The 15,000-nt window shown below is 38.8% G+C and overlaps 1 protein-coding gene across 1 annotated transcript in view; it reads left to right on the forward strand.

Moving 5' to 3' along the window:
• Positions 1-15,000, forward strand: part of LOC135209758 (uncharacterized) — a 110,267-nt gene that overhangs the window by 34,188 nt on the left and 61,079 nt on the right. The window contains 4 exon segments of the mRNA XM_064242545.1: positions 1-431; positions 4,158-4,306; positions 10,398-10,726; positions 14,944-14,982. The exon segment at positions 1-431 is cut by the window's left edge and continues 96 nt beyond it. Of these exon segments, the coding sequence (XP_064098615.1) occupies positions 1-431; positions 4,158-4,306; positions 10,398-10,726; positions 14,944-14,982 (948 nt within the window).

A 15,000-nucleotide genomic window follows, 5' to 3' on the forward strand; every position in this document is an offset into this window, starting at 1 on the left:
TTTCGGGAAGCAGCCCTTGCCACATAGGAAGGTTGTCCCTCTCGACGAATTCTATCAGACGGAAGATGATGGAAAGCAGCGACCCTGGCGACAAGGCGCAGAAAACGGGATCCGCGATGAAAATGGGATCCTTGCAGAAAATGGGTAACTACAGGGGTAACGGCGTTGTTATCGGTTACGTCCCATGCGCCGAGATGCCCGAAGTCGCGGAAAATGTCAGTGCCGAAAACGAACCCGTTTCGAGAGATAACCGCGTCGAAAGGCCTCCCATAAACGAAGCCTGGATGAAGAATTATGTGGTCAGTGTCGAAACTGAGAAGATGCTCGGGAACAATAATGTGGAGGACTTGTCGTCCCACGAAATACAATTGTGTCCTCAAAGGATAGAGCAGCCCGGTGACGGCGCTGGACAGATGTATTCCTTCAAGCCGGTAAGTCTCATAATCTCTTTTATTTTTTATATGTTATACCTTTCCTTGAGGCAACTTTTAGAAGGTGAATACTGTTATACCGTCCATGTTGTGTAAATTGTTTTAAGCAAAGGATGTAATTGACTTTTGAGTTTCGTATGAGCTTCGTAATATTTCTGACTTACACTGTGTGTGTGTGTGTAAACTTCGTGAGTTATTGCGTTTACCAATTACACATGTCGTTTTTAGTTCAATATAATCTATTATTTTTAATTTTTATTATTAATATCATATTATAATTATATATATATAAATATATACACCTTTTCACTTGGAGTAGGTATATTTTTAATATTTATAGGGCACTGATTTCCGCTTCTCAATAAGCGCTTCTCAAAGAGGTTGCTATAGCCCTACAGCCCTACCTTTACCAGCAGGTACTTAAGTCAGTGCAAATTTAAATATGGGTGCATTGTGTTTTGGAGAAGGATACACGACTTTCCCACCCGTGGAGTCGAACTTGTTTTTTTATTTATTTATCTATTTATTTTTTTGCGTGGGTTGCGTTTATGTTAAACATTTCAAACATTAGTGTTGTTTTGAAATACTGAAATATGAACATTTCAAAGCGAATAGATAACTCTACAAAGAAAATCCCACCGCCTTGATGATATAGCACGCCACTCACGAACCACTTAGGCCGAGGTCCTGCGTGTAATCTCACTTTAGCATTCAGAAAGGACTCGTGGAGCGTGTGTCCTCCTCCCATATGGAGCTGTTAACACATCCTTGTTGGCTCTCATAGCAGTGCCTTTTGGGAATGGTTTTTTTTGGACCCTTCCACTGAGTGACCATAGTGTGTCTCAATGAATTGTGGACTCGAGTGGAGTAGATATTTTATATGCGTACGGGCTAGTTTACTATGGTAGAATGAGGGCGTTCGTTTCGTAATATTTTGTGTATTTTATTTATTTATTTACTTTTTATTTGTCACATACTTGCGTACTTAGTTTTATTGTGCATTGTGGCATATTTCCTTCGTCTAACGGTGTTACGAGAGCTTATTAAAGTTTCTTTTAAAGGTGTTATTCAGATTTTTCTGCCTTACGAATTCAATTCTCTCTCTCTCTCTCTCTCTCTCTCTCTCTCTCTCTCTCTCCTCTCTCTCTCTCTCTCTCTCTCTCTCTCTCTCTCTCGTATTCAACCTTATTATTGTCAATATGTCTATTTTTATATTTATATATTTTTGCGTACTTAATCGAATAGTTATGTTGTCTTATTTATTTTATTATATTGATTTTATTAATTTCTTTAATATTTTTTTAGAACTGCTGTATCAACAGTATTTTTTTCCTACTTTTTTTTATAAAATAAGCAGCCATATTACTGTTTATTGTCTATTATTTTTATTTATACATTTTTGTATATTTATTTAAAACTTTTTTTTTTTTTACTGTTGTGCTCTTCATTTAAATTCCAGTTATTGCAGTGATTGTTTCTGTAAGAATGGTTTTTATCAAACAGCCTGCTACCTTTATCATAATTTTTTTAAATACATTTTAGTGTACCTATTCCAGTGTTTTCTGTCGTGCTCTTCATTTTCTTTCCCATTATAATTATTATTACTATTATTATTATTATTATTGTTATTGTTATTGTTATTATTATTATTATTGTTATTGTTATTGTTATTTACACAGTCCTCCAATTCGACTGGATGGTATTTATTATTATTATTATTATTATTATTATTATTATTATTATTGTTGTTGTTGTTGTTGTATCAACAGTGTTCTGCTTTTATCTCATTGCTCTGTGCAACTGCGTGTGTATGCCAATCACTACGTCATCACCCAGGCATTGCCTGGAGTCATTTCTATATCTGTGTGTGCCTGTGATTTTTGTCCCCTCCTCCACTTCCCTCCACTTCCCCTCCCCCTCCCCCACTTCCCTTCCCATTCCCCTCCAGTTCCACCCCCTCCCTCATTTCTTCGCTTTCTGCGTTATGATGATGATGATGGTGGTGGTGATGCTTCCCTCATCCTTTGACCTTTCACCTGTGCTTTTGTTCTTTTGTGCTTTCACCCTTTTTTTCTTTGTATTGCTTTGCAAGCAGCAGCACTAGTATTAGTAGACTGTGCTTGTTTTGTCAAGCTCATTTTCGTCTGGTGGCCTTTTCAGGCACGGATGCTGTTTTTTTTTTTTTTTTTTTTTTTTTTTTTTTGTTTTTTTTTTTTTTTTTTTTTTTTTTTTTTTTCTTGCTTTTTGGTGCCTTGTCTAGAGGATAAGCTATAATTATTTGACTATAATTATTTTAAACCCCCCCCCCATATTATATAGTATTATATATATATAATAGATATATATATATACTATATATATATATAAAATATAATAAAAAATAATAATAATTCTATATAATAATATAATCTAATTAATAATAATCATATATAATATAATAATAATATAATAATATAAAATAAGAATAGATAAAGGGAACCGTACAGATTCCTGGAAGCTATCTTTGCTGTTTTTAAACTGAAATATATGTACATTTACATAACTGTGGATTTGTTCCTCCAATAATAATAATAATAATAATAATAATAATAATAATAATAATAATAATTACATGAATCAGTTAAGGACACTTGGTTACTGATTTGGCTAATTTTGCCATTTTCGTCTCGGCAACGTCCAGTGTCTCATAACAAATCAATCGAGGTCTTGGTCACAAAAATGGAAGAAATGTTAATAGACGCATTGAATAGTTCCAGAATATCGGCGGAACTTCGGACATCAGAGCTGGTTTTTCTTCCCTAAGAACTCTTGTCAGCACCAATGTTGCATTTTCTTGTGTTTGGGAGAAAGCAGGTTTTGTGTATTGCCAAACACTCTGTTATTTTGATCGTCAAATGAATTCACCAAAGTGAGCCTGACATTCTCTCTCTCTCTCTCTCTCTCTCTCTCTCTCTCTCTCTCTCTCTTATTTATAGATTGAATATATGAATGCTGCTCCTGTGATTTTAGCTAGGTGAGAGAAATAATTTTTTCTCTCTCTCTCTCTCTCTCTCTCTCTCTCTCTCTCTCTCTCTCTCTCTCTCCTTTATAAATACCGTTCCCCCAGCCCTTTTAAAAATGTTCTTGTCACAATGCATTTAGCTTTTTTTTTTCTCCCTTTTGATATTTTTGCTCAAAAAAGTGTGTGTGTGTGTGTGTACGGTTTCTTGAACTTAGTTCAGTAAAAGTTGTATTGTAAAATACAAAGACGTGTAAGGGATACTAGAGTGCTTTTAAAGTTTCAACAAAGAAGAGACCAAAGGCAAAAAAATCTTAGGGAACTCGGCCAGACATAATACGACCTTTATTATGCTTTCACCTCTGCTAAAGGGCGATGCTGTTCAAAACATTATTATTGTTTGTTTGTACGGTTGGCATTTTGGGGAATATTATTATTATTATTATTATTATTATTATTATTATTATTATTATTACTACTACTACTACTACTACTACTACTACTACTACTACTACTACTACTACTACTACTACTACTAAAGGTAATAGCTACCTCAGCAGCATGACGCTTGTAGAAATTAGTTCCAATAGCGTTTTTTTTCTGTGCTACTTGAACAGGCAAGTAGAGCGCCTATGGAGGAGGTCTTTCTCAAAATGCAGGGTCAATTGGTGTTTAGTTATATATTTCTATTACAATTTTTTTTTACGTGTAAACCATGATAACCATAGCTTTCAAAGTCAGTAACGGTAAGAACACTGCTTGCAATTAGAAATGTTGTAGCAAAATTAAGACAGTGCTTGGAACAAGAACTTGTATATCATTCCCCGCAACCAGAACTGTTGCAGCAAATTAAGAACAATGCTTGCAACAAGAACTTGTAGAACAATGCTTGCAACAAGAACTTGTAGAACATTCCCCGCAACCAGAACTCTTGCAGCAAAATTAAGAACAATGCTTGCAACAAGAACTTATAGAACAATGCTTGCAACAAGAACTTGAACATTCCCCGCAACCAGAACTCTTGCAGCAAAATTAAGGACAATGCTTGCAACAAGAACTTGTAGAACACTGCCTGCAACCAGAACTGTTTGCCGCAAAATAAGACAATGCTTGCAACTAGAACTTGTAGAACACTGCCTGCAACCAGAACTGCTGGAGCAAAGAACAATGATTGCAACAAGAACTTGTATAACACTGCCTGCAGCCAGAACTGCTGCAGCAAATTAAGAACAATGCTTGCAACAAGAACTTGTAGAACATTGCTTACAACAAGAACTTGTAGAACATTGCTTACAACAAGAACTTTTAGAACATTGCTTACAACAAGAACTCTCGAAGCAAAATTAAGAACAATACTTGCAAGTAGAACGGTTGCAGATAGTTGGAAGTTTTCACAGAAAAAAAAAAACTCTTCCAGTGCTAGTTTGCACCTGCTGTCGTGAATGTCTTACGGAAAGAGTTTCAAGAGAGGAGCGAAAAAAATGTTTCGTTTTATTTCTTAAGGTACTTGGTGTGTAAGGTGTGAATGGGAAGGAGTTAGCTTAGGGAAATTAGCTGAGAGAGAGAGAGAGAGAGAGAGAGAGAGAGAGAGAGAGAGAGAGAGAGAGAGAGAGAGAGAGAAAATAAGTTTTTTAACAGCAGTTTCACTTTAAGACCAAATTATTATACGCTTGGAAATCTTCCTTCTTTTTGCACGCACCATTTCTCTCTCTCTCTCTCTCTCTCTCTCTTCTCTCTCTCTCTCTCTCTCTCTCTCTCCTCTATATATTAACGACCAAAGTTACTTGTACCGGTTTGAAAATAAACTTCCAAGTTCTATTTTCTAACCCTCTTCCCACCTACTCTTAAGCGGAGAGAGAGAGAGAGGAGGAGAGGAGAGAGAGGAGATAGAGAGAGAGAGAGAGAGAGAGAGAGAGAGAGAGAGAGAGAGAGAGATAATTGTCGCCTGGTCGATTCCCGGACTTGAAATGTTTGTGAGCCTGTTCGTGAAATAGAGGTTTGACACCACTGTCTCCTGTTCCCGAATATTGGCACCTCCCCTCTCTCTCTCTCTCTCTCTCTCTCTCTCTCTCTCTCTCTCTCTCTCTCTCTCTCTTTCAGCACCCGTCGTCTTCTTGTGGGAGTGAAGTTTCCAGAATATTTCAAGATCGGACGCTGTTTGGGGTTGTAGTGGGGTACAGTGCTCTCAGTGCACCTCGCGCGGTGCACTTTAGGCATTGCTTTTGGTTCTTTAGACCCGTAGCTGCAACCTCTTTCATTCCTTTTACTGTACCTCCGTTCATATTCTCTTACTTCCAACTTAACCTTCCATCCTTTCCTATATGACAATTGATTCATAGTGGAACTGAGAATGTTTCCTCCTGTTAAAGCTTTCATACTTTTTTTACAGTCAATTTCCGTTTCAGCGCTGAATGACCTCATAGGCCCCAGCGATTGGCCTCTGGCCTAAACTCTGTATTCTATTCTGAAATTGCGTGTTAGTAAGATTGTAGTTCTTTGACCTTTGACCTTTGGCGAAGGAAGGATTGAGGTCACTGTCAGGAAAAGGATTGTTCCAGCCAAGAAAAGGTATAGGGATGATGTCACCTTAAAGAGTATGTACTGTGATCCTTTACAAGTTATAGGTGTCAATACTATGTTTTGTTAACTCTGGGGATTTGCTGATGATATTCTGTTTGCCAGAATAATTACTTTTAAAGGCACTTACAAAACGAGGAAGTTATCGTCACTCTATGACCAAAGTTGCTATTGGTTATGCTGGGGATGATCTACTTATTTGAAGAAATAGTCTTAAAACACAGAAATTATGATAACACTGTGACCAAAGCATATTGATAGTTGTTACGAGTGAATGAATGAAATCCCAAAATAGCGCCAGTGGATCCTATATATACAGCTCGCGAGTACAACTGTTGCAATCCAGGCCTGGATTTAAGAGAACTATCAGAGCCATCCTTCGCAAGTGGTGTCTCCCAGATCGGAATCCCCGTTGAGAATTCCTATTTCTCTCAAATGTTAGAGTTATGCAAATTAAGACACTTAGAAAGCGTCGTCTCTTGTGGCTATAGTTTCAAAGAAATCTCTGAAATGAAGAGATGCGAGTCTATACCCAGTATATATCTGGGGTATAGTGCCTTCAGTGCACCGCACGAGGTACACTGTATGCTTTATTTTGAAAGGTTCTTTTGCAGCGTCCTTTCGGTAATCCCTATAGCTGCAACGCTGTTCATTCCTTTTATTGTAACTTCGTTCGTATTCCCCTTCTTCCATCTTGCTATCCACCATCTCCTGTTAACACCTTATCAAACCTTTCTATGTACCCTCGTAGGTCCCAGCGCTTGGGCTTTTCGTCTGGGTTCTGCACCCCATTCCATTCCCTGGTTGATCTGTGTGAAGGCTGGAAACATTGTCTGGATAAGATATCCGATATTCCAGTTTTCCAGGAACGCAACCGACGCCACACCTTTGCTCTTCCAGCCCTCCTCCTTCCCTCCCCACCTTCACCCCCTCCCCTCCTCCCCTTCCCCTCCCCTCCTCCATCCCCTCCCTCCCCCTCCCCCTCCCCCACACCCCTCCCCCTATCCCCTCCTCCATCCCCCTCCCCCCTCTTCGGGAATTGCTTGGCGATACATTGCTGTTTCGCTCCCGGCATCGTTAGTCAGCGGGACGGTGGCACTCTGGCACTTATTACAAACTCTTTACTTTATTCGCTCGTCGGGGCCAGAGTGAAACGAGTAATTGAAGTGTCCCCCCCCTCTCTCTCTCTCTCTCTCTCTCTCTTTACTCACAATTACACTATATTGTCTCTCTCTCTTTACTCAAATTACACTCTCTCTATTCTCTCTCTCTTGCTCTCTTTACTCACAATTACTCTCTCTATATTATCTCTCTCTTTACTCACAATTACACACACTCTCTTTCTCTCTCTCTCTCTCTCTCTACTCAAACTTACACTCTTTTCACCTTTTTACTCTCTCTCTCTCTCTCTCTCTCTCTCTCTCCTCTCTCTCTCTCTCTCTCTCTCTCTCCTACACTTACACTATTTTCACCTATGTACTCTCTCTTTCTCTCTACTCACACTTACACTTTTCACCTTTTTACTCTTTCTCTCTCTCTTTACTCACACTTACGCTCTTTTCACTTTTTTACCCTCTCTCTTTCTCTCTCTGACAAAAGCGGAGCGCGCTGACGGTCACGTAGAGACACTACTACCTATATATAACACAGTAATTGTAAGGAGGAGTTCCCGCTAAACGCTTGGAACTCGAAAACACGTAGTAAGATAGTAAAGGTTAAGGGAGGTGGCTGCCCTTTCGTGAGGTGGGCAAAGAAAGGTTCAGCGGAACCTGCTATAAGGTTAAAGCGCCTCAGTGGCGTGGTTGGTATGGTATTAGCGTCCCACCTCAGTGGTCGCGGGTTCGATTCTCGGCCATTCCATTGAGGAGTGAGAGATGTGTATTTCTGGTGATAGAAGTTCACTCTCGACGTGGTTCGGAAGTCACGTAAAGCCGTTGGTCCCGTTGCCGAATAACCGCTGGTTCCATGCAACGTTAAAAAGCACCATACAAACAAACTGCTATAAGGTTACGTTGCGGGAAAAATTAAATAGAAATTATTGTGAGGAAAATCGTTTGAATTCCCTGTGGCCAGAGACTATGGTTGTGATGTGCGGTTCTCATAGAATTGATCTCATTTCTCTTAACACGAGCAGTTGATTATAAGAAGCTGTCGCAGGAAAAGTTAAAAAGAAAGATCGTAGGCCGTGAGCCTTCTTCATCTCAAGACCTGATCATATTCATGTCCCGTCTTTTCTTATAGGGAATATTTTGCTAGGTGGTTTATATGTCTACCAAGATTCCGTGGTAAATATTAATAATAATAAAATATATGGCCATTCATTGTATGTGTGACTAGTGTTTAGATCAGCGCTAATATTCCTGTATTAACTATCTGGAGAGAGAGAGAGAGAGAGAGAGAGAGAGAGAGAGAGAGAGAGAGAGAGAGAATAAATTCCAGATCTACCTTGGTCAGAAATCGCAACGTTACACACACACACCCACACACACACAAATAACGACTGATCTGACCAAGGGAATGCTATATAGTTTTTTTATTATTTTATTTTATTTCATTTTTTGCGGCAAATGTTTATCTATCAGAGATTTGACCTCGGGTAACGAGATCTACGTACTAGTTTTTGCCTGATTTCTGCTTTTTGTCAGCCCGGTTTTTGTGTGTGTATGTGTGCGTTTGTGTGTTTCTCTTTTTTTAACACCTAAATATGATTCTGTTGAAAGTAGAACCATGAATGAGGACACGTAGATCTCCCTCCTGTGTTGTGATAAAAACTCAGGACGAGTATGTGCATCTAAACCTGTTTAAAGTTTGCATTTAATTTTGTTCTTCCGTACATTTCGTCTGTAGCTCTGATAAACAATGTTGATAACATAATTCTATTAATTATCCTTCAAAACAAAGCAATTAACTAAGCTTATTATGAACAATATGCAAAATTCTATTAAATGTTTAATTCAAGTTTTGGTCATTAAATTCGCTTATGTTTACATCCTTAACAGCGTGAAAATAGTAATCCAGAATGCGTCACTCGTATGAATGAATGTTCTGTCAGTGTGGCTTATTCCCTTTTACGGAAGTCACGTAAAGCCGTTGGTCCCGTTGCTGAATAACCACTGGTTCCATGCAACGTAAAAACACCATACAAACAAACAAACAAACTTATTCCCTTTTACCCGTATACGGTCTAATTGTATAGGTGATTTTAGAGTTAATAACTATATGTTGCTCTTGAATATTTGCATAATGCAAGAACGCTACTTTATACCAGGACTGTTTTGATTAGTTATGTTCGCGGTTTTGATCAGACGCTATTTGATACGAAATTCACAAATTACTTTGTGGCCATTTTCTGATTAGTCCTTCCCCTTCGTATTTCACTTTTTAAAATTTTGTATCTTTGGCCTCTGCTCAATAAACTTCACGAGTTGCACATCCCGTCGGACTTCGCATAAACAAGATAATTGGATATCACAGCCATGAACCCGCCCCCCCTCACACACACACACATACACACACACACCCCAAGCCTTCATGAAGATCGTATGACGAGCATACGCAGCCTGGGTCAGAAGTAATTGCGTATCGGAAATGAATGAATTCTTGACCTCGAGAGGTCATCGATGCCAAATGATATGAATTTCCTGACCTTCACGGCAGGAGAGGTCACATCACCGACGCCTGGATATTAAAACAGGTGGTGTCATATTGGAAGTGGAGAATGTTTTTAGATAAGGCTTCGGAGCTGTTATTTTTAATTTAATACTAACCTGACAAAGAAAACATTGTGGCCTGATGGATCTGGTGGTGGTTTTGATTAGTGTACTACAGAATTCCTGTAGTATTTCGAAACCTTTACCTTCTCTTACTCCCAACGAACGCCATATTCTTTGGGAGCTCGAATTTCGTGTCAGTGGCCCCTGTGGTTGGCTTGTTCCATAGGGATAGGCTTCATCTTGTGACTAATAATAATAAGATGGTTTTGTTTCAGTTTCTGTGTCTTGTGGTGGATAACTTGTGAGGATCGGGTTTCTGGTGGTTACATAGGGGTTGTGGTAGGTCAAGAAATGTATTAAAAGTTGGAAGGTTTCTTATTCAGTTTCAATGCTCGTCGTAAATTCTTTTTCCAAAGTAATTGGGTAGTATTTGACGAGTCGCTTGAGCACGTGTGGTTTGAAACTTTGTAGCTTTCTTACAGTCTATTTTCATTATTACTGCTACTACTACTACTGCTATTTGTCCTTATTCTTCTTCTATTCGTATTCCATAGCCACCAAAATATCTCTTGTTGGAAGAGAAATCAGAAAAAAAGAAAACGGGAAATGGGACTACTACTAATATTTGTACTTCTTCCTCTTCTTCTTCTTGTTCTATAACCACCAAAATATCTCCAGTTGGAAGAGAAAGCAGAATCCCTCTTCTTCTTCTTCTTCTTCTTCGTCGTCGTCGTCGTCGTCGTCGTCGTCGTCGTCGTCGTCGTCGTCTTCTTCGTCTTCCATAGCCACCAAAATATCTCGAGTTGGAAGAGAAATCAGAAAAAAAGAAAACGGGAAATGGGACTACTACTACTACCACCACCATTTGTCCTCCTCCTCCTCCTCTTATTCTTCTTCTGTCATTGCTACCAAAACATCTCGTCTTGGAAGAAAAATAAGAAAAAAGAAAACAGGAAATGGGTTCGTCAGTCAGTCAGACGAGGATGAAATGAGAGAATCCATACAACGTGATAAAAATGAAATGAAGATTTGAAATTTCGAAGATCCGAGACCTTGGTTAGATTAAGGAAGGCTTGGAAGGCTTAGCGAAGACAGGATAACAAAAGAATTCGAGCAGGGAAGGAAGGACGTGTTGGTGGATTCAGTTAGGGCAGCTTTGGAAGGATTTCGTCATTGGAGAAATGGAGCTTTTTTGAAGGCTTAGCGGCGTTGCAGAAGCGAAGGTGGTTCGTAAGATTCGAGTCGCGAATGGTTTCCGAGAAGGGTTCGAAACTTTGAACACGAGTGAGGAGTCTTTTAGATCCGAGCTGAGGAACAAGATCGGAGTGTTTGAGTTTGGAAAATGGAGCGAAATTATCTTAGCTAGGAAGAAGGTTCGGTGGAAACAGGCGCGAAACATCTTCGCTAGGAATAAGGTTCGGTGGAAAACGGCGCGAAACATCATTGCTAAGAAAAAAAGGCGAAACATCATTGCTAGACAAAAAGCGAAACATCGCCTAGAAAAAAGGCGAAACTTCATTGGTAAGAAAAAAGGCGAAACTTCATTGGTAAGAAAAAAGGCGAAACATCATTGATAAGAAAAAAAGGCGAAACGTCATCACTAAAAAAAAAGGCGAAACATCATCGCTGATAAAAAGGCGAAACATCATTGCCAAGAAAAAAAGGCGAAACATCATTGCTAAGAAAAAAGGCAAAATATCTTTGCTAGGAAAAAGGTTTGGTAGAAAAGGCGTGAAATAGCTAGGATAACGTTCCTGAGGATTAAAACTGTATTTATTTTCGTATTTGAATAAAATGATAAATGAGAAAACTCTTGCATAATATAAAATCCAAAAAGATATATACATTTTAACACACGTGAAAACACTTGATATGCTCTTTTAAACACTAGCTACATTTCAGTTATACTTCATCCAACTCAATATTTTCACAACCCAGCGTATAGTTCAGTTCTTGCCAAATTATGTCGTAACATTAACATGTTGACATCGATGTCGTACTGTAAATGAATAGTGACCACCAGAACTCCCCCTCGACACTGCGGCTGACACATGCCAAGGGAAGTGACGGAGTTACAATGTCAACAACAGACGATATTAGTACCACACTGTCCGCATCTGTCGCGAAGACCGAGATACGGATGACAGTTTTAATGTTTCTTTCGTCGTTGCATAGGTTTTCAGTTTGTCTCCGAGTTTCTAAGAAACGTTTTTATTTATTTATTTATTTATTTTTTCTTTGCCGGCAATTGCCATGTAAAAGTGCTCTTGGGTGTATCATTTTTTTTTCCACAAATGTGTGCGACTTTTTTCTGACAGTTTTGTTAATATTGCATATGATTTTGGTATTTTGTTTCGTTCGCAATTAGCTCTTATTCTTGTTTTAACAAACCCACCTCTTCCCCTTCAAAATTCAGCAATCTAGGCCTATGATTTAAAGAAAATATAAGAACCGTAAAAACACTATACACTCACCCCATATTTCAGTCCGTAAATGTCATCTAGAGCCCCACATTAGTACAAGAATATATTAACGTGATTTCTAATCCTAATTTCTTGAATATCTCGCTGAATGGTATCATATAACTTTACCATTATTGATGCATTAAGAATGCGTATTGTGTGTACTCGAGGAATAAACCGAATTTCTTTTGCTAGTTGAATTTTGGTAGAAAAACCAATGAGACTATCAAGTAGAGTATTTCTGTGTGAAAAAAAAAAACTGTGGGGTTTAGTAATTTGTACATAGATTATTTTCATACATTGATATTACTGAACGTTTCTGTTACTGAACGTTTTTATTCGTTTTTTTTTAAAAGTCATTCATAGGTAATAGGCCTTGAATAGATTTCCATAATAGGTTTAATTGCCATTACGCTCGCCCGCTTAGCAGCACGTATACTCAAAGTCTTGACTGAGTTGTTTCAAGGGAAAGCTGCCGAGATATTAGTCATTCATAGGTAATAGGCCTAGAATAGATTTCCATATAGGCCTACTTGTCATTACGCACGTTCACTAGTACCACTGAGCTGTTTCTATGGAAAGTTGCTGTGAAAGCATTTACACATTTCGTTGAGCCTGAAGTTATTATTTGAGAGACTCAAGCAGGAGCGCTGGAGGAATGGCCTACTATGATTTATGGGTGACAGGGAAAAAGGCCAAGAGCTGGCATAAATCATACACACGTGCTGAGAGAGAGAGAGAGAGAGAGAGAGAGAGAGAGAGAGAGTCTGTGCGAGTGTGTGAAGGTTTGCCTAAGATGGCTATATTTAATTCCTCTTCACCTTGAGTCATTCTTCAGTGTAAACTAGTAGGTGTTATTATCGCTTATCTCAGCTGAGCTGAGAAAACACCTCAAGTCTTGTCCTTGGCATTTCCATAGAATCAGTGTTTTGAATGCAAGCAATCTTTCCCCCTTATTAATTATTTCAGCAAGCACTGAATAAGCAGATAACTAAATAGGCATTTTTTACATTTTCTTCGTTCATGGTGGATTTGATGTTGAAAATATTTCGTGTTTAATAGTAAATATGTTATTATTTGCTTCATTTTTTCTCTGTCTGCATTTTGTGCGTGTGCGTGCTTTCTGTTTCCCTTGCACACTTGCCAAGCAAATAGAATGGGAAGTCAGTTCGATATAGCTCTTACCCTCTGCTTGCTTGCTGGCAGCAGCACCAGCAACATGTTGCTTGCAATAACACTAATGCACGTTTGGGCTTTTTATTTTTCGCGTTAGCTGAAAGTCTTTTTTGTTGGAATTCTTTGAAAGCATTTTTTTTGTCGATTGTCATTTTGTAATGGATTCTTCATTCCTGCGCGCTTGTGCTGTATTTTTCTCCTTTTTTTATTTACAATTTTACCTACTCCGTATCCTGGCTTTTAATTACTTTGGCTCACGTACGACCGTAAAGGAATTAGAGCAGTTATAGTGTCAACTTTTGCGTAAAGTTATGTAATTCCTTTTTTATCAGTCTAATATAAGATAAACTGTGATAGAATTATATAACTTTCAGCTTTGGGGCTGTAAGAAAATGATAAAATTGTCTCGGTACGTCAGGAATTGTTCTCAAGTATAATATGGAATTCGATACAGATTGGGCAAGATTGTCACTTGGAAGTCTAGGTGCCATAACGTAAATTCATTTGTTTCATCTCATACTATTTGGCTTTTAAGTGTTTCTCTCAATCCTTAACCTGACTACCTAATTTGTTCATTAGTCCCTCAGAAACTATTTCATTATAGGTACGTCAGTTGCGACTAATGTAGTATCTCTCTCTCTCTCTCTCTCTCTCTCCTCTCTCCTCTCTCTCTCTCTCTCTCTCGTGTAGTGGCCTTTTGGCTAGTGTTACCACGTTACAGAATCGCTGGCAACTAGCACCTGTTGTGGGTTGCCAAGTTGCTGTAAGAGATTGCCCAATAGTTTGGTATATCCTCCTGTGTGTGTGTATGTGTGTAGTAATTCAGCTTCCAAATTCTCAACGTTAAAAGAATAACTAAAATACAAATGATTTTACTCTTGTAAAAGGTTTCGCCGCCAGAGAAATAGTTTGAATTTCTCAATATCATCCTGTATGGAGTTGCCTTCAAGTGCGCTTTTGAAAATATAAGTAAGATACTTTCCTTGTATATTTACCCTGTGGGATTTTGATAAGCTCATCTGTCAAGCTTTCAGTCATCGAGGACTGGAAATATTATAAGGAATTACGCGAATTATGCGTCACTTTAAGCGTTTCTGAACGCTCCATCATAACTGTTGTCATAATGTGTGGCATCTCTTCGGGGAGCCGGGTAGGGGGGATATTATTGGTGGGGTAATCATGGCAGGGGTGGAAGGGTATGACGAAGGGGCTTTACGTCTTCGCCCATGCAGCTGCTACTTGCTAGCTAGATCTGTTAAAACCAGTTTGCTCGCGAGGAACACCGTAAGGTGCTTTTAAAACTGATCCATTCAAACGGTACAGTCAATTCTCTTCACTCCCCCGCGATACAGTACGTGTCTCATGTTCAGTCATTTCAGGCTGACACTCGCTCTCTCTCTCTCTCTCTCTCTCTCTCTCTCTCTCTCTCTCTCTCTCTCTCTCTTCCCCCACTTGGAATATATTCCAGGGAACTGTTTTTGATCTGTCTGGAATGCGAGGGACTGTAATCGAAAAGTGATCATAGGGCGTCTTGAAGAAGTACTACTGAAGATTTTTGTAAAAGTGTTCGTTTTCTTCACAATCAGGAGAGAAGGCCTCCTCTTTGGAAATTACAGCTCAAGATGGTGAGTTTTTACGTATAT

The sequence above is a fragment of the Macrobrachium nipponense genome, chromosome 38, assembly GCF_015104395.2.
Source record: "Macrobrachium nipponense isolate FS-2020 chromosome 38, ASM1510439v2, whole genome shotgun sequence".
NCBI lineage: Eukaryota > Metazoa > Arthropoda > Malacostraca > Decapoda > Palaemonidae > Macrobrachium > Macrobrachium nipponense.